Source organism: Xenopus laevis, chromosome 7L (genome assembly GCF_017654675.1).
Source record: "Xenopus laevis strain J_2021 chromosome 7L, Xenopus_laevis_v10.1, whole genome shotgun sequence".
NCBI classification, from domain to species: domain Eukaryota; kingdom Metazoa; phylum Chordata; class Amphibia; order Anura; family Pipidae; genus Xenopus; species Xenopus laevis.
The window spans coordinates 90,659,728-90,680,271 of record NC_054383.1 but is presented as its reverse complement, the minus strand read 5'-3'; the positions used below and the strand labels follow the sequence as shown (position 1 = coordinate 90,680,271).

Below are 20,544 nucleotides of genomic sequence, written 5' to 3'. Positions count from 1 at the left end.
ACATAGAACATATGGGCATTCACAGTAAGATCCGCTCGTTTTGCTTGGAGCATTGGATCTTTGCCCAATTTGCCCATCCGTTTGTTGGGCCAATCAGGATGAACTTTTGGCCTCTAGGCCAATGATTAGAATAAACTGCAGACCTATGGAGAGCCTTCAGGGAGGGGAGAGCATTAATGCTCTGATGCAGTCATCACCCAGTGGGGTTTTATAAACTGTATAATAGATATGTGACTGATTTTCAGCTGCCAACTCAATCTCAAATCAATCAGCCCTTAGTCTGCCTTATTTATGGGTGGATTGCCATAATACTTTCTCTGCTGATAAAAAATTAAATATTACCATTAGACCCCATTGAAATGCCACCTCTATAAGATGATCATGATTGGCAAGTAATAACATGTGAACTAAGCATCTAAGGCTTATTTGTCCTGAATTACTCTTCATTAAAGCATTACACAATTTGAAATAGAATGCATTATTGGTCAGCATTATTGTTTTATAACCCCGTTGTCTTGGGATTTAGCTTGCAGCATGGAATCATCCAATCTAACTAAACACAAGAAAAGGGCCTTGATTATCTTTGACTGTACTTTCTGCTTATATGTTCCATGAGAATGAGGTTTGCTCATTTGTACCCCTGCATCGCACTAAGCCGATGCGAGAAGTTATAAGGGCAATTTATTGCCATGAGACTTAATCCTTGATTTGCAATGTGTGTCCAGTTTCTTGGGATAAGTAATATCTAACAGGCTTGAGAAAAAGGCAAGTTAAAGGGAGAATGTCAAGCACAAAAAATAGAAAGAGAAAGCAACTGGGTGAATTCCCAGACTCCCGCTGCGGACATTACCCTTGATATTTCTTTTCTCAGCTCTTTTCTCAAGTTCTGCTACTTTTTAAGGTTAATAGAATTATTCTGTGCAATGCATCTTTTCGGAGGCTGCCATTGTTTGTGGCTTTGTACAGTGACGTCCAATGGAAAGCCTCCTACAAGACTGTCAATTCAGTACATGAAAGGCCCTGTTGCTATGACATCCTTTAAAATGTAGACATTAATTGGCAGTGAGCAAAGGACTGCCACGAAGGCCGAGACCTCTCTTCACAGCCTGCCACACTGGAGCATTCTTTTATTGTTAGTCTGTGGAAGTTTTCATTGTTCAGTGTCTTGAGATATTTTTTTTTCCAAGTGGAACTTTAATATTTCCTTTTTTATTGTGCACATAGGCTTGTGTGAGCAAGCAGGGCACTACTGAATGTTAACCCCTTGTAAAGAGCCTGTGTTAGTGATAATGAAATGCTGAACTGGTTTCATTGCTGCCAGGGGGGCAAGAGACTTAAAGGAACAGTAACATCAAAAAATTACATGTGCCATTACAGTCATCTCTCCTATAGGCCAGATTCCAAATCCCACAATGCCTTCCACAATGTTCTGTGAAATACAGAAAAAGGACAATAACACTTTTTCAAGACATTGTGGGAAATTAAGTCTTAGGTAGAGGAGAGCTAATTCTTGCTTCATTTTTAGTGGTACAGCAGGGGACAGAAAAACAATTGCTTTCAGTAGCAATTTCATTAACAAATAACTTTCAAATGATTTAAAAAAAATGCTAATTTAAGTGTATTGTAACATTGCTTAAAAATGTTTTGATTATGCAAAATGTCGTCTGTTTGAGCACTTGGCTGGAGTTCCATATTACATTAACTGCAATTGTAAATCAGGAAATCACTGAAAGGGTAAATGGCAACTGAAAAGTCGTTTATTGAAAAACTGAAATATTTGTTTTACTGCTGAAAAATTTACAGTTGTCTTCATTGTTTTTGCAAATTAAATGGCGATTTGGGGATGACAATTTATTAAGGCTGCAAGTTCAGCACCAAAGCCACACTCTACTTATTTTCATTTAAGGGGCGGTTCACCTTTAAGTTAACTTTTAAAATGTTCTAGAATGGCTGATTCTTAGCCACTTTTCAATTGGTCTTCATGTTTTATTCCTTACTATTTTTGAAGATTTGCATTCCTTCTGACTCTTTTCAGATTTGAAAAGGAGGGGGGGAGGCACTGAACATAGCAGCCAAAATCTATTGCTCTGTGAGGCTACTATTTTATTATTATTCTATTCAGCCCCTCTCATATTTATATCCCAGTCACATTCAAACCACTGCCTGGTTGCTAGGATCAATTGGACTCTAGCAACAGATACTTGCTAAAATTCCAAACTAGAGAGCTGCTGAACTAAATGATCCAAAAACCACAGAAAATAAAAAGTGAAGGCCAATTGCAATTGTCTCAGAATATCAAGCTCTATGTCATATTAAAAAAAATTTATAGAAGGAAAGTTGTTTCACACTTGGGGGTGCCAAATGTTAGGCATCCCCAAGTGAATGTGTTTACTTACCTGAAACCCTGGGCCGTTGCTCCTATCAGCAGAAAACTGCACCGGCCCGGGGTTATTCCATCAATCCTCTTCCGGTGCAGTTTTCTGCTGATAGGAGCACCGGCCCGGGGTTTCATGTAAGTAAATACATTTACTTGGGGATGCCTAACATTTGGCACCCCCAAGTGTGAAACGACTTTCCTTCTCCTTTAAGGCAAATGACATATTTAAAGCAACTTACAGGTTGAATGCCTTTATTTGCATCTTTGCAATGGCATGTTAATACACCTGCTTGAAAATAATGCATCATAGCAGTGTGTTCATCTGCATCCATGAGCCTTTCTTGTGAATGGTCCCTAGCACAGAAGTAGATCTGATTGTCCTTGCGTGACCTGCTGCACTTTTCTATGCAGTAGATGTTGAGGAAGGCGGGGGTGGTGAATGAAGAGAAGAGAATGCCTCCAAGAGAATGGAATGAAATAGCTTCATGACTCTAAAACCAGGCCTTCTATATCTGTTGGAACTATTGCTATTGATGGTTTTACCATAAATATCATTTCAAGAGCTATTTTCTGAAACACCAGGCAGACTAAGGAACGCGTCACTTCCAGTCTGATGTTTCATAAGGAAAAACAAAGTAAAACAATCTTTCTAAATAGTACATTGTATTGCATCTTCTGCCAACATCCTTTGTTGTGTGAGGCAAAGGAAAACAATATGCGTAGGCTGAGAAGGACATTGTGCTTGAACTCTACTCACAACAGGACATTCACATGCTGTTCATCATGTGTCCGCTTTCCAGGCCTCATGGGATCATAATTCAAAGATACCACTCAGAGACTGTCAAGGTAGCATGAAAGGAGGTACCTAGGATTACCACATTTTCTGTTTGGGGCAAACAGGCAGTGGGCGGGCAGATGACGTTGGTGGGCAGGCAAGTGATGTCAGGGGTTGACCAGTGATGTTGGGGGCAGGGCTGATGATGGGGCGATCAACGATTGTTCCTAATCTGGAAATCTGGACATGTGGCAACCCTAGAGGCACCATTTCAGGTGCACGACTGCAATGTCGTGATATAATGGAGATATAATAAAACAAGCAGGACTTTTTATTCATTGAGTGTGACTGTACTAAGTAGGACATTCTGAAGGTGCTCCTAACTAATCCCCAAACATTTTTGCCACTTGCTTATACAGAGTTAATGTGTGGATACGCTCAGCCTTGTCCTGAGTATAAAGGTGGCGGTCAAGGCCATGTTGTATGAATGAAAGAGACATGTTGAAGAGTTGCATGCAGCCTTGCAGACTGATAAATTCATCATTATCCACCACTGAACTGATGGTCTGACAAAAACCAACTATGCTTTATTATCAGAAAAACTCATAAAGGAGCATAATTGCTCTGGGAGATATTATTATGAACAATATACTCTACATTGTATGAAGCAATTCTTGACACAACTAGGATTCCTATTGTTCTCAGTATAAGAATTGGGTCCCAAACAGAACATGTATTGCTTTTGGCTGGAGTTGGGCCAAAGCAAAGGCTTGGAAGACCCTACTGTATGACTGGGGTGCCAGTATTATACCTTGTAGAAGATTTAAATTATTATACCACCTCATTTATATTGCTTGGATGATAAAAAAAGGGGATATACATACTTTGCACCAGCACCCCACAAACCAAGGCCAAGAGCAAGGTTCGGCATATTCTGTTACAGAAGTTATTCACAAATGTTGGCACTTAATATATTTCCAAGTGCCAAAGTTTAAACCCATAGCTGTTTTTATAGTATATAGAATATCATCCCTTATCTTTAGGGCAGGGAACAAAGTAAAGTGAGCAGCAGAATGAATCTAACCAGAGGATATGCTCTTGCTTCTTATTCCTGTCTTAATGACTTATGTTTGGCATGGGCTCTCAAAACAGAATTATATATGATTGATATGATACTCTTCTGTGTATGTGTGTATTGCATTGTGCCCTAACTCCTTTTTCTGCCTTTCTCTCTGTTTCCAAATGCTTTCTGTAGAGCACAGGAGGCTTAGCGCCGGTAAGTAATGACCTGTCACTCCACATTCTTCACCCTCCATTGAGTGCACGATGTTGCATTTAATCTGCTAGCTCATCTGTACTTATCTGTTCTCCAGCCACCAAAGACCACATCTGTATGTGCGAATAGAACACACCTGGTTTGCTTGCTTTCTGGAGTCACAGTATAAAGTGCATAATTACCATCTAAAACCTTTCATGCCAAAATGGCTGGAGGGCTCTGGCTAAAACTTATATATCAATAACATGAAATTATATTCCCATGACCTTTATCATGAGCAGCCATGGCACATAGCAAGGAATGCTGGGAAGCCGAATCCAGACTGGTGGGCTTGTATTGAGGTTTCTTATAAGGAACATTAACACCAAATAATGAAAGTGTTTTTAAAGTAATGAAAATATAACGTGCTGTTGCTCTGCATTGGTAAAACTGGTGTGTTTGTTTCAGAGACTGTACTATAGTTTATATAAACAAACTTCTGTGTAGCCTTGGGAGCAACCATTCAAAGCTGAAGGAGGAGAAAAGGCACATTATTACGTAGCAGATAACAGATAAGCTCTGTAGTATACAATGGGATTCATCAGAACTTTTCTGTTATCTATTGTTTATCCTGTGCTTGATGGCTGCCCCATGGCTACATAGCAGCTTCTTTACATAAAGTATAATTGTGTTTCTGAAGCAAACCCGCCAATTTTACCAGTGCAGGGCAAGAGTACACTACTGTATATTGCCATTCCTTTAAAACACGCTCATTTTCTGGTGTTACTGTTCCTTTAACTGCCTTTTGAAATTTACAGAACAGTTTGTCTCTTGTTCTCTTACTTCACCAGTATTAATCTTATTCTGTATGCTTTGCTTTTGTATATTCTATTCTTAGTTTGTGTCCTATGCAAAACATAAATATGACTTATTAGGGTAAGTCCACACTGGACGTTTTGGAGAGATTTGGTCGCCTGGCGACCAATCGCCTCGTCTTTGCGGTGACCAGTCTCCCCAAACGCCTTCCCTGACTCTGCACCAGCTTAAAATTAAAAAACGACTTCAGAAAACGAATCGCCACGTGTGATTAGCGCCAGCGTTTTTTCATTTTATCCTGCGCACAGTCAGGGAAGGCGTTTGGGGAGATTGGTCGCCGAAAAATGAGGCAACTAGTCACCAGGCGACCAAATCTCCCCAAAATGCCCAGTGTGGCCTGACCAGCTGCTTAAGCAGGAGAGTGCCTGGGGCTTCCCCATCCATTGACAGCACAGGTTAGTGTAGCTCTGTGAGTAGAAATTGGCCATAAAACAGTAAAGTTAGTTTCCCACCTCAAGGGATAATAGTTTAGTTATGTAAAGCCCCTTGACAAAAGAAAGAGCCCTTTTCCTAAGCATAATTAAATTTGTACTTTATGGAAAGAGTTTATGTCCTCTGATTACTGCTTATATGTCACTTACCTTGACCTTAAGGGTAAACGGTTTTGGACTTCTCATTATAGGGCTGATTACAAGTCTTCATTCATCCTGTAGCTTCATGCCTTGTGTTTTTCTATTATACCTCGTGCCTGTGCATGACAATTTTTGCACTGCAGGGGCCCCAGCACTGTGCACTTTCCCAGGATCTGAGAATTACGTTAGCTTTATACAGATTTGTAGGCAAATGCATATAGATTACCCCATGTGAAAGTCCTGTGCTTGCCCATAGTAGGGGATACATTATCCACAATGTAATCAGCTGGACATCACAGCAAGCTGTTAATAACTCTGACTGCAGCCCCTCTGATTATGGTAAGCTGGTCACACACAGGCCAATCACTAGGTCTCCCACTGAGCAATAAATGGACAATTCATTCACTCCACTCCACTAAAGCCTGCTCAAAGTTTTTCCTCATTTAGTCATTTTCCTCATGTAAAAGTTTCATATAGAAGTCATCTTTTGGGATCTATTAATAATTCCAACTAGTATTTAATCTCTAAATCTGTCCATTTGGATACCTGGGGGCCAGCTACAGCTCTCCAAAGCATTTCGATATCCCCAGCCTACTTTGTCTGTTGTCTTGCATATATTTTCAGTTTATTACTTTGGGCTGTGTGCAGGGTTTATGCATAGGGCTGTGCAACCTGTGTGGCCCATTTGTTGCACTACTGTTCTTAATCATTTCTGTGAGCTCTATCTTGAAATGCTATCAATCAAAGAATTGTTAGAAGGGACACGTACTCCTAAAAATTAAATGTAAGGGGGGCAATCCCATGGAGGCTGCCCATTGAAGTCTCCAATATAGTAATGCTCAAAAAGAATTTGCAGTCTAGAGTACAAAAAATAATAGAAAACAAATAGAGTGAAAAAAAGGCAGGATTACCTTTTTTGCCTTTCTTTGTAATCTTTGCCCTAATGAAGACCACCTTGGTTCGAAACACGTAGGGCAATGGCTAGTTATTGTATGAGGAAATATTGTTGTGAATAAAAAACCCTTTTTGCTTTTTTTCCCTCTAGCGTTTTTCCTTTTTCTTTATTTTGACAATCTTGAAATGCTAGAGTACCCTAGTTTATGCTAATTCCTGAAAGAATGCAAAGATATTTACAAGATTTAGAACAGATAAATGTACTTTATTTACCACAATCCAAAAACCTCTGTGAGCCATACAAATATTAAAGTTTAGACAAAGAACTGAAGCGTTGGCTCCATTAAATAAGCCCTATGCTGCCCTCTGTTGGCTGTCGAGTAAACTTTTCCAAGAATTTTTATTTTACATTAAACCATCTCACAGCCAAAAAAATCTGCATGCCACAATTAACTTTTGGCATCTGGCATACTGCAGTTATTACAGTTTTGCTAATGAAGGTGAATTGCCCTTTAAGCTGAGTCTAACTTTTCCCAAGGGACCTGTTGCCTTATATTGTTACAATTACTTATCTCAAATTGTTACAAAAGTATTTTAGTATTTAGTATGCTGCGGCTGTTCTGGGCTCTCTGTCAAAAGCCAATTAAGTTAGAAACTTTGTTTCTTTTTCTGGCTGTTCAGTGCAGAGAAAAACTGGACTTTCCAATACAAACGAGGGACTGCGGGTTGAGCTGTCAAAAGAGGGACTGCCTCTCTAATAACAGTACATTTGGGAGGTATGCCATAGTGCTTCTCATGGCATTCTGCAGAGGCTACAATGGGATTAGCTAATTAATATATGTAAGAATCAGATACATGGTAGTGAATACTAATACAATGATGCAGACATACAGTGTTTTTTTAACATTTGCCTGTCCTACTGTTTGTAGAGATGAAAGTTCTTTATAACAGGTGCGGTACAATTATGATTTTTTTCTCGACGTGTCTCCAGATTTCACCCTCTTCCAATGGGCCTGACTGTAGTCTGTGATCCTTATTAGGGTTGTCTCATGACTGTAAAGAGCCCCCATTAAATGGATCCTATTTAAAGGAACAGTAACACCAAAAAATTCAAGCGTTTTAAAGTAATTAAAATAAGATGTACTTTTGCCCTGCACTGGTTAAATTGATGTGTTTGCTTTAGAAACTACTATAGCTTATATAAACAAGCTACTGTGCAGCCATGAGGCAGCCATTGAGTCTGAAAAAAGGAGAAAAGGCACAGGTTAAATAGTCAGTGGCGGAACTACCGGGGGAGCAGGGGGTGCAAGCGGGCCAGGGCCCGCACCCCCTCATGGCCCCCCGGCAGTCCGTTCGCCGCTGAGAATGCCGGCATATGCGGCCCTACAGAGGGGGCGGGGCCCGGCTGTGCGTCACGCACCAGGGCCCACCCCCTCTAGGATTGCCACTGTAAATAGTAGATAACTGAAAAGTTCCCATTGTATTCTGCAGAGGTTATCTATTATCTGCTATGTAAACCTGAGCCTTTCTTCCTTTGAATGGCTGCCCCATGGCTACACATCAGCTTATTTATATAAACTATAGTAGTCTTTCTGAAACCAACAAAACATTTTTTTACCAGTGCAGGGCAAAGTACATTATAAATAAATTATTTTAAAAACTTAAATTTTTTGGTTCTGCTGTTCTTTTAGCAATACAGGTGTGGAATCCGTTAATTGGAAATCTGTTATCCAGAAAGCTCCAGAAGTACGGGAGGGGCATCTCTTATAGACTTTATTATAATCACTTAACTCAATTTTTTTAAAAATGATTTGCTTTTTCTTTGTAATAATAAAACAGTACCTCATACTTAATGCTAACTAGGATATACATCATCCTTATTGGATGCAAAACAGTCCTATTTGGTTTAGATAATGTTTGAATTATTTTTAGGTAGACTGAAGGTATGGGGATCCAAATTAATAATCCCTTATTCGAAAAACCCCAGGTACTGAGCATTCTGGATAACAGGTGCCATACCTGTAATAAAAGAGTATTGCTTAATGGGCCAATTGCATGCCCAGATCATTATCACCCTAATAACTTGTGGTTAGTTGATGTCTCTGCAGTCATGAACTATGATCAAGTGAACAGCAGTCAAGCCTTACCAAGGACAGTGCAAGAAGCTTGACGAAGAAGGAATCATCTTTTTTAAAATTGGCATTACATTTTCTCAAAATGTATCCCAGATGCAAATACAAGGCCTAGTTATCTCACACAGCAGGGGTCATGTTTTTCTGTGCTGAGAGAAGTCAGCCATCTTTTCCTGAAAAGTGTCCCCCTGTGATTCATTACACCCATATGTGTGTGCGCTATCATTTACCCAAGTGACTAATCTTGCATGCAAATTTATCTCCATCTGCCGCGTACTCTATCAGCCAGTAGCAACAGCAATCAAAGAATCGGCTGTTATATCAAGTTTCTCTTCTAAGAAAAACGTGAATATTTATGTGCATTTCGTTTTTGCTATTTTTTTTTAATGCTGCTTCCTGCTGAGAGGCAAATTAAGGGGCATGGAAAATGTTATAAATGAGCACCCGGCTCTGATTAATGAGCCAAATAGATTTGTGTGATGTGCTGTAATTATTGGGCCATTGGCTGACCTAGAAATGTATAGGCCCACGCTTGCTTTAATACTGAAGTGATCCAATTCATTGGTCCCCAGGCAGTTCTGTTGGAAATTTCTACCACATGCCTGGCCATATTGCTTTGATATCCAGCCAATTGTATTGTCGGCCAATCTTTCACCTTAAGCCATGCATAGCCATCTTTAGGGTGGGATTGATAGATATTATCTTGATCAATTTAGAATATTCCAAGCAACATTTTTCATAGCCCTGCTGATATCATGAAAACTGGAAAAATATCATTTAAATTGTAAAAAGTGCTCAGCTGAGCAATTTTTAATCACATGCAGAGAATTAAGACTTAATAAAGTGTTGCAGGGAAGCTGTGCTCATGGTTTACTGAATATGAATTGAGTAGGGATAGGGAATTGCTCAGTTCCTGACATAAGACACAATTTATTAGGTATTTCCCGTTACAAAATAAAAGAGAAACATTCAGATTAGCTGAATAAAAGAGGCCAACCGATCACTGTCAGTTAAATGCTGAAACACTAGATGCCTTTAGGGGAAACTCCATGTTGTAACATTTCCAGATAAACACAAAGGTGTTTTGACTTGCCGAGTGTATGAACTTGCTGATATGGTGTCACCATACACCGCTGGAATTGTTACAGGAGGGAAATGTTGCAGCATAAGTACAGGATGTTTTCTTCTAAGAACAAAGGAAAAATTAACTCGTTTTCTTCTTGGAGGCAAAGAGATATACAACAAATTACTGTATTCCCATGACTGTTTTAATACAGAACAGATGGTGACTACACAGTTAACACAATTATTTTTGTAGAAGTTGAAAGGTTCCATCTAAATCGAAGAAACGATAATGAGCCCATTTTCTTGTGCTAATTATAATGAAACTATTCTGTTGTATGGTTTCTGCATATTTATTAGATGCATATATGTATTTGTGTGTGTATATATATATATATATATATATATATATATATATATATATATATATATATATATATATATATATATATATATATATATATATATATATATATGTTTCATGATTATATTCAACCTAAAGCTTGCTATGCAGTATAAGATCCACTCATTTGGAGAGGCTACCAAACAAGCTGATCTTTCATGACCACCTTAAACTGGAAAATATCTGGATGATCAGATCATTCGGCCCTTGGGCCAAAGATGAAATCATAATTGTGCCTATGACAGTGGTTGGATCGAGAACCACATTAATGAGAAAATGCGGACTTGATCCAACGAGAAAATCAAACCTGCCCAATCAACATCTGGCCAAGAAATCATGATTTTCGAGTAGACTTAAGGTATGAAGATCCAAATTACGGAAAGATCCATTATCCAGAAAATCCCAGGGCCCAAGCATTCTGGATAACAGGCAGGGCTGGATTTACATAGCAGGCACCCCTAGGCCCACTGTCGTTTGTCGCCCCCGTCCCCTCCCTTTTATTCGCTCAAATTTTTATCATCAGGACCAGAGCAAAAATGATCGTATCACCTGCACATCCCCGCCCCCTAAAATCCTGGCGCACTAGGCCTGGGCCTTGGTGGCCTCTCCACAAATCCGGGCCTGATACCTGTATAATTATGTCCCCTTCATCATGACAGACTGGCCCCTCACTTCTTTGGATACTGAGGGAGGGTTGTGTTGGGTGTATTGTTATTTAGTACCTAGTATGTGGAAATCAGAAAGACCTGGGTATATGTCATTTGGATACGTCTTACAAAGTAGTTGAGAGATGATTAACACGCACAGGTTGAGGGCTTCATAACAGGAATGGGCAGGTGCCACCTACGTTTCTCATGGAAAAATAGGAAGGCCACAGAAATACTTCATTTCAAATCCTCAAAAAATAAAGAGGAAACAAAAATCGGCCTTTGAGACCCGATTATAGACTGCATTGCCTTATTATAAAAGGGCTTTTGAAGTGATGCTGTTATCAAGAGTAGCTGTGCACATTACTTTGCTGCACTTATGGTTCCTTTGAGCTGCCAGCTAGCAGAGGAGACAATAGGTTAATGACTTATTCATGGCCCTAAACTTGTAGGGAAGAGATACCAGGCATAATAGCCCGCTTCTGCTCTCTCTATCCAAAGGACAGCTGCCCAGGGAAAAAGAACCTGTTGCCTATGACGTTTGCTCCCATTGTGGGTCACATTAAATATGAATGTGCTTGAGTGTGGAAGATAATGGATAATGCAGAAAGATATTTGAATAATACATTGTTGAAGGCCTTGGGTGTCATCTGACTGTTTGAAGAGCAAAATGTGTAATCAGGAGAGCTTGGGGTGCTATTCACAGCAATTGGCAGCGCGGAGGGAACGGATTCATCAAAGAGAAGTATTTAGCATAGCTTCGGAAAAAAGCTTTGTTCTGCAAATGTTTTAGAGTGCTTTTTGATTCTTGCCCATTAAACGTGAATGCATCTTGGTCTCATCTTCCCTTTAGGAGAGCTTCATTTTGTACTATATTAAAATGTGCTTTATAGGCCATATATTCTTTGTGTTTGGTTGAGTGGCTATTATAGAGAAGCAGCGCCTGATATGTGTGCTGGAAAACATTCCTGTTCAGTGAAAATACTCCTGCTTCCTTGCATTGTGTTTATATAGAAAAGGTTGTCTGTAGGACAGGGACTATTGGCTGTTGGTAAACATTAAAGGGGTGGTTCACCTTTAAGTTAACTTTTAGTATGTTATAGAATGGCCAATTCCAACCAACTTTTCAATTGGTCTTTGTTTATTTTTCTTATAGTTTTTGAATTATTTGCCTTCTTCTTCTGACTCTTTCCAGCTTACTCTGTAAGGCTACAAATGTATTGTTATTGCTACTTTTTATTATTCATCTTTCTATTCGGACCCTCTCTTATTCATATTCCAGTCTCTTATTTAAATCAGTGCATGGTTGCTAGGGTGATTTGGACCCTAGCAACCAGATTGCTGAAATTGCAAATTAGAGAGCTGCTGAATAAAAAGCTAAATGACTGAAACAAAATAAATAATAAATAATAAAAAAATGAAAACTAATAGCACATTGTCTCAGAATATCACTTTCTATATCATACTAAAAGTTAATTTAAAGGTGAACAACCCCTTTAATAGAAATCTATTTTTGTTTTGCATTTCTCCTATGGACCTTACAGAGTTCTGAAATTTAATTTAAACCACGTTTATCAAACTGATGACCCTACAGCTGTTCTAGTATGTGAAATGTTAGTAGGCTTCATAAGATTGAAGGGTCTTCCATCACTGGGGCTACCAATTAAATGCCTGCATTCATTGAAAAAGTCTGTGTGTCTCTTGAACCATAGAAAATAAATGTACAGATTTTTCTGTGTTCTAAAGTGTTATAGTGATTTTTACAAAGTGCTATCTCCAAAAAATATATATATATAATTATTTCATTATTTCTGAAGAGGAACGCAAGCGGAGGATCAGCAAGCTATTTCTTAATAACGACTTTGCGAATTTAAAGTTAAAAGTGTCTTGGTGTTTCTTTTTCGTTAAGTACAAACAAATTTTTTAATTTTATTTTTATGTTACTGGTTCTTTAAGCTGTAAGTCCGTTCTCCCAAGACACTTGCTTAACTTATTAGTTACAATTGTATTTTTGCTTATCTTAAATAGTTACAAATGTATCTAAGTGCAGTATGCTGGGCTCTCTGCCAAAAAGCTTTAATTAAGTTTTAGAAACTTTATATCTTTTTCTGGCATCAGTGCAGGAGATCAAACAGAACCTTGAGACATTTCAGTAATGTCTAAGGAACTGCTGGCTGAGCTGTCAAAATTTGGACTTCTGAGAAAAACAGGATTGTTGGGAGGTATGGCATACTTCTTGCCAACTATCTGAGATGAACTACAACTTCCAGCATTCCACTTGGTACATTTTCTCAGTAGCAAGACTTCAGTTTGCATGTGTATTGCACAGAGAGAAATAGGCTTTTCATGCAGGATGCTTACACAATGGGAACTTGCTTGTTTTATTGGGGTGTGGCACAGTGTACAATGTATTGTATTAGGTTCATTTTCAATAAACCAATCTAAATCCCAGCGGTGCTAAACCACAACAGACGGGTATTATGATTGAGTACATGTCTGAACAATGCTACTAATATCAATTAACATGATTTACTTCCTCTCCTGCTGTGCACAGATTAGCAATGTGTCACTTATATATGATGAGAAAATACAGGATAATATATTTATAGGCAATCCACCCAGTGTTTTAGTATTCCTATGAAAGTAAAATCCCATAAAAAGAGTCAGTGTAAGCTCCTTTGTGCCAGGCAGCTGGTCCAGTCATACCATCTAGATGTAATTTATTTGGATCTAAAAGCCAATGTGCAATTGTATCTGCCTAAAATCCATGGAGATGATTGGGACTGCAGTTGGCAGCTTGGCTGCTTGTATCAGAGGTAGAACTGCAACATGCTGCTGATCTGCCAGGCTTCGTAATTAGCCTGAAACTGATTGCCTAGTCTACGCAAACCCACATCATTCTTAACGACAGGAAGGTAATTCCATCTGAAAGACTGAGTTTAACCAATCAAGATTAAAGTGTGTAAGGTTCCTGCAGAGCACACACTTTTTCAAATGAGTTTATAATTCACAATATTATGCTATGAGACTCCGAAGTGGGTATGAAATGTGTATGAAGCTAGAAGGTGTCCTTATATGGGTGGATAATTGGTGCCATTTTGGCCCTTCTTCACCAAATTTACCGCTATGTATATGGGATCAAATTAGCTGCTTCAACTCATTCAGGTATCAACTAGGTTGAACAGAAAATCCCATCGGGCAAGGACCACAATGGGCTATTTATGTTATTGATGGATGACTGCTGCACAAATACCAGCGTGGTACAATTCTGCACTAGCACATATATACAGGAATAGCGATTGTTCATACTCGTTTACTTGATTACAGTCATCTAATCATAATATATTTTGTTTACAGTTCCAGACAAGATAAGCTATACAGCAGCCACTACTCTAAGCACAATTGTAACAAGAAATGTATTTTATTGTTCATAAGGGACAATAACTGCACAAAATCCTATTTATAAATGGGAGGTTGAGTAATTGCCTTAGATTTAGATAGATTTTTGCTAATGCATATATATGGTTTCTAACCTGCTGTACACCAGACACTGATAAACTACAACTCCCAGCATGAACCTGCAGGAAATATGGTATTGTTTGATGCACAAATAGAAGAAATGTAGGTGTGAGCAGGGGCCTCCAAGCATATTTTTTATTCTTGTTTAACTATTATAAGTCCCCTGTTATAAATGGTTGGAAAGTGCTGAATAATTTGGTGCTATAAATAAATGAATGAATGATGATGATGATGATGTATTGCTTGCTATTCTATACACTGGGGATGAAGCTTTTAATAGCACCTGCCATGCATATAATGCATTAGCCACCAGGTGACACTGTTGCGCTGAGCTGTTTGTGCAGGTGTTCATCGAAAATATTTGTCAAAGGTGAATTTCAACTCGTTCCTAGTGTGCAGAAAAGGAATTCAGACCCATGCTGTGCAGCGTGAGGAATAGTTATCTTGCTGCATACTGCAGAAAAGACTCAATTATTCCAAACAGTGAGCTCCTCATCAGAAGCACCATTGGATCTCTAGTAAAATGTAGTTTTGCAATCATTGCTTAAATGTCCTCTTTGAGTCATGGAACGATTTGCTATATGTTAATGTTCTGATTAATCAGAGTACAGGTAATGCATTTTGTGGTTCCCTGTGGGTGGCTGAGCGTCATTTTCACATGTTTCTACTGATGCTGTTTTTTCTCTGGCCTAATATTATTTTGTTTGGGACATGCCCAACCCTCAATGGCTGTCCTGCTCCAATGCGATGTGTCTCTGGCACAGAAAAGGTTAGAAGTGGTGCATTGCTATCTGGCAGTCTGGCCAGACTCCTGCTTCCCGCAGCTATCATTTATTTTACTTTCCAGCTCATTTAAAGCCATATTTTCTGTTTGAGGCAAGCTGTAATCAAAACAATGTTTTGCAATATTGAACAATCTGCAGTTTCTAACACGTCTGAAAGCCTAGGGCTTCTCACAATTGGGTGGTCAAGATCACAAGACCGGCTCCATTTAGCTTTGAATGTGATTTCTGCTGTAATAAAATGCATAGAAGCATGCTGCAGTGCAATTCTTATTGTCATGAGCCTAGAAAAAAAACTATTGACTACAGTTTAGTAGCTTCCATTAGGGTAAAGGCACATGGAGAGAGGGGCAGTGTTTTGTTCCTCCAAGGAAGAGGCACTAAACATTCAGGCATTGTGGCAATTCACATTTACACTAAATATGGGGAGAAATTTTCAACATTTTGACCCCTCTCCCGTGCAATAAATCATTAGGGACTTAAAGCTACCGATTTACCCATGTGCAATTAGCCTTAGACACAGTCAGCAGAAAATGAAGTTAATGAGAAGTGAAAAGTCTTGTGTTGTTTTCTCACTGACTTCATTGTCTGAGCAGAGGGACGTCACAACACTTTCTTTTAACTACAGTAACTGGATTTTCTGTTGACTGCTGAAATAAACAGCAGGTGGCACTGTTTCACATTTATTATATTATCTGTGTAAATACTGTATGCCACAAAGTTTAAAACTAGAAAATAATACAATTAATTGCAATTAGGGATGCATCAAATCTACTATTTTGGAATACAGATCAAATCCAAACCCTATTTTGCATATTTAAATTAGGGGAAATAACTGAAAGAGAACATCTATTTTTTTGTGGTGAAAAGTCACGTGATTTTTTGGATCTAGGCAGAATCCCGAGCCGAATCCTGTATTCGGCGCATCCCTAATTGCAATACATTCATTTGTTTTTAAGGTTTACATTACCTTTAATGCCAGTGTACACGTGTAAAATCATGTATCATTATAAAGCTGTGTGATAATCTTATTTGTGTTGCTGAGTGTAAAAATCTGCTATAAAAAAGGATGTTAGCTTTAAAAACACCTAATATAAAGGTGGTGAGTGACGCACTGCTTTTCACAACGCTGTTCACACCAGCCATTCTTTGCAGCCCCAGTTTGTTGCTTTGACTTCAGTGCTTTATGGTAGAAAATAATGGCATAATATTGGGAGCTAGTCTGGCAGAAAGAAATACAGATTTGTAGCTATTTGTAAGGGATTATTTCTGTGATTGTGATGCATGGCGTTAACCCACATGTGACAACTTCAACGCAGCTTTATAGATCCACCATTTAGGCTACATTTCAGGACATGCATTGTATATTGAGGTTCTGCGCTCCAATTCACCTCTTAATGCACTCCTTTACTCTATTTATCCCAGCATTGCTAACATTTCAGCTTAAGTTTGGGCCATTTTTCAGCTACTATTTAAAGGAGAAGCAAAAGCGTACAAAACAGCAGTGGCTTAATTAGTGTTGCTGGCTGATCCCAGATGCTTGATGCCATTGTTATTAATATGGAAGTAAGATCAAAATATAGGAAGCCAATATTTTTTTCTAAAAAAGCTGCAACCCTAGGCTTAATAAAGGAGAGGATGAGTAGATGTAAATCCCTGTACTCAAAACCCCTTTGGATACCCCCTCCCATTTATTTGCAAGTGCCCCCTTTATAGTTGGTTCCAGTGACTGTGTAATATGCTCTGTGGGTTTGAAACCTGTCCAACTGCACAAAGAACTTCATTCATCTAATGACCAGCATTCATTTTCAGCTTCCGCAAGCAGGTTAAAGGGATGTTGTAAATGTAAACATTTCATTCTGTGATTGCTATTATTACATTTATTGTAAAATTAAGGTAATCTTATTCTATATAACAAATATTGGGCGTAGTGCAGAGGATAAGTGTATTGTTGTTTTTAAGAGTGGGCAGTTTGCTGAGACGCAAAGAGCTAGAATTCTGCATATTGAGATCAGTCACTAGGATATACATATACAGTATGCATAAACACACACTTCTGAGGTGCCCAAAGACCTTGTTTTTCCCTGGCACCTGTTATGTAAAGTAAAAACACCCACTCCTATATATATATATTTTTTTTATATCATATTGTACAACCACTGAATTTACTTAATTATATAGCACCCACATTCCACCCCCATCCACTCCAAATAGGCTGTGCTGTGTGCTTCACTCCATTACTGCTCATACTATAACAATGGCTTATGCTACTCTACTAACTGTGAAGCACAGTGTTTCCCTTTTATATCCTTGTTTTGCCCATTCTCGTCTCACCCTGCTCTGCACTCAGCAGGGGTTCAGTTGGGTGCGCCTCCAAGTGTTAAATGGAAATAATTAGAATGTAAAGTAAGATTCCCCCCTCCTCCCTCTCATTCGGATGTCGTTATTGTCAACTAAATCGGCACGGCGGAAACCTTTGAAGCAGGGGACACAGCTACAAAGCGCTCACACTGTGCCTTCTAAGATATGTATCAATTAGCCAGCAGCTCATCCGGGCCTGTTTGTGCCGGAGCTGAGATAACCAGTCTAAATCCGTGTATAAATATGTGTACATAAGGGAAGGGATTGAGAAGCCGCTGCCTCACAGCTATGCTGGCGTCTGTGTGTATGTAGGTTTAGTTTGCAGTTTGGAAACATTTGCTGGCAAACACCAATTACTTCTCATCTCGTTAATTGGTATCTATTCCCCTCCTTGCAGGCTGCCATCGCTGCTCTCACAGTGGTACGGCTCTGGAGTCAGATATATTTATAGATAGCAAAGCCCCTCCTTCATGCTCCTGCTCAGCTTTTCCTTTGCGCCTTTTTCTTTTTTCTCTGACACTTTACTCCTGTCAGCGATGGTTAGAAATCCCTAGGGTGCTGTAGTTCTGAGGAGGGCACACGGCTCCCTACAAAGGTGCAGTTAGCTGGAATTGAGGGGTTAACGCGCAACAGTATAGAAATGGTCGCCTTCATTAACCAGTTCCAACCCTACGGTGGAGATTCCAAATCAATTTGCTGGGCCGTGTCAGTCAGACAGCGCAATGGTTTAGCTTTTATTAGCAATCACATCCCTCCTATAACCTGTCTGTACACATCATTTAAAAATTCACCCAAAAACACTTTTAATTTACTTCAGACACAAAGGTCTGCTAATTCCTCAGGATGTGTTTGCACTCAGCAACTGTAGAGTGTAAGCCTTTCTTTCTTTCTCTTTTCCACAATTTTAGGATTACTGGAAAACTCAATGTACAGGCCTCTATCAACCAGATACTGGTTGAATAATAGGCTGGACTATAAGTAGCGCAAGAGCTTCAATAATAAGGGAGACAAAAATAAAAGGCAAATGACTAAGTTGGCATTTAAAAAAAAAAAATTCCAACCATTTTCATGAATCCAAGTTTATACCTTATTTATACTTAATTATTAGTTTTTTCTGTTAGAATAACCATAATGCTTTATGGATGGGTAGCCTGTAGCACTCCAGATGGCCGCAGGTTGCCATTTGCTTCTCAAATGCCTTTCCATATGGTTCCAATCTATCTCTATAGATAGATAACTTAGCAACACGTCAATAGAGAATGGATGCAGAAGGTAAAACTCAATTCCCGAACGAAAGCGCATCTTGAGGAATTAGCAGACCTTTGTGTTTGAGGTGAATTAAAAGTGTTTTTGTGTGAATTTTTAAAGGATTTTAGTGACCAAGGAGATCCTTGGCTCCAAAGCAGCGAATCGTTGTGAAAAAGAAGAGATGCGCTGAGATGTCATTGAAGGTTGCTGACTTTTTAAGCCTAATTGGAGTGTTTGTCTAGTCTCATAAGAGCTGGGCAGGGAATTGCCAAGCCCATGTGATGACTTTGCATTCATCCAGTGTGGTCCTCCTCCTCAATTCCCCACATATCAGCGTCTCTAATGTGTTTATATCCAGTCACTTCAGCAGCAGTGGCAGCTGCCTCCAGTGAGCAACACACTTTATTCCTTTTCAGGGTAATTATTATTATTTTAGCTTTATGCAACCCTGGGAGATTTAAAGCTTTGGAAGAAAATGACCCACCTCTGGGTCTAGTTATAAAGGTAAAGGGGTAGCAAGAAATATTAGAGACTAATTAGAATGGATGCACCGATTCCAGGATTCAGGATTCGGCATTTTTCAGCAGGATTCGGATTTGGCTAAATCCTTCAGCCCGGCTGAACCGAATTCTAATTTGCATATGCATATATGGACTGGGAGGAGGAAATCACATGACTTTTTGTCACTAAACAAGGAAGTAAAAAAAATTTCCCCTCCCACCCCTAATTTGCATATGCAAATTAGGATTTGGTTCGGTATTTGACTGAATCTTTAGTGAAGGATTCGGGGCTTCGGCCGAATCCCTACTAATTAGACACCCAGTATCCTGTTACTAACATGTAATAGCACAATGTGTTTGAAACAGATTCTTTCTTGGATCTTTTGTGTTGTTAGAAGGACATTGAGTGCTTAAAGCTGTGGCAGCGACATGTGGCAAAGCCAGGCCTGTGGTCCCCATATGAGACTTATGCTCCCTGTAATATTAAAAAAAGACTAATGCCCCATTTCACATAATATAAGGAGCATGAGCATGCCCAGTGACTGTATACAAGGGGCTACCGTAATATGACCGTAATATCCCCAGTGCATTCATTTGTATTGGGCACTTAGAGTCATTTGCTTGAGATGCTATGGGTTGACATTTTCTTTCATATGTAGGTGTTTTCTTGAAGATGCACCTTGTAAGTGGGCCTCTTAAAACGTCTGGACTCTATGCATCCCTGATGGATGAGTTACATATATATAATAAAAAGCATACAGCTGATGAATTCTGCATCCATTATAGAGTGAAGGATGTGGGAATTAGCCTGGGATTCTTTCCATAAATGTGCCAAGTGTAGCTGTGTAGCTGTGTAGAGTTCTCCAGTTTATCACTCATCAGTGTGGAACTGCACATTTGTAGAACCCTCATCAATTCTTTTAAATTTGTGTGTGATCAAGCATGAGATGCGGAGTCAATGTGTGTTACCTCAATCGTTGCTTCTCTTGCCTTAGATGAAAATTACATGAGAAATCTTCATAGTCGTCATGTCAAAACAGCCTATTCTCTGTAAATACAGTTATTTAAAACATCATTCCTGCTTTATGTACTGGTAGCAAATTCCTCATTTTCCGTTTCAACTGCTGCAAATGCAGCATTG

The 20,544-nt window shown here is 39.2% G+C and overlaps 1 protein-coding gene across 7 annotated transcripts in view; it reads left to right on the top strand.

Annotated features, from left to right (window-relative positions):
- The window catches only part of LOC108696525 (agrin), a 291,780-nt gene that overhangs the window by 81,637 nt on the left and 189,599 nt on the right, over window positions 1–20,544 (top strand). For 6 of the 7 annotated variants that reach the window (XM_041569323.1, XM_041569324.1, XM_041569325.1 and 3 more), the window contains exon 3: window positions 4,408–4,428. The exons of the other annotated variant lie outside the window; for it this stretch is intronic. In XM_041569323.1, the coding sequence (XP_041425257.1) occupies window positions 4,408–4,428 (21 nt within the window). The remainder of the gene's footprint in view (window positions 1–4,407; window positions 4,429–20,544) is intronic. 7 annotated transcript variants of the gene reach the window in all.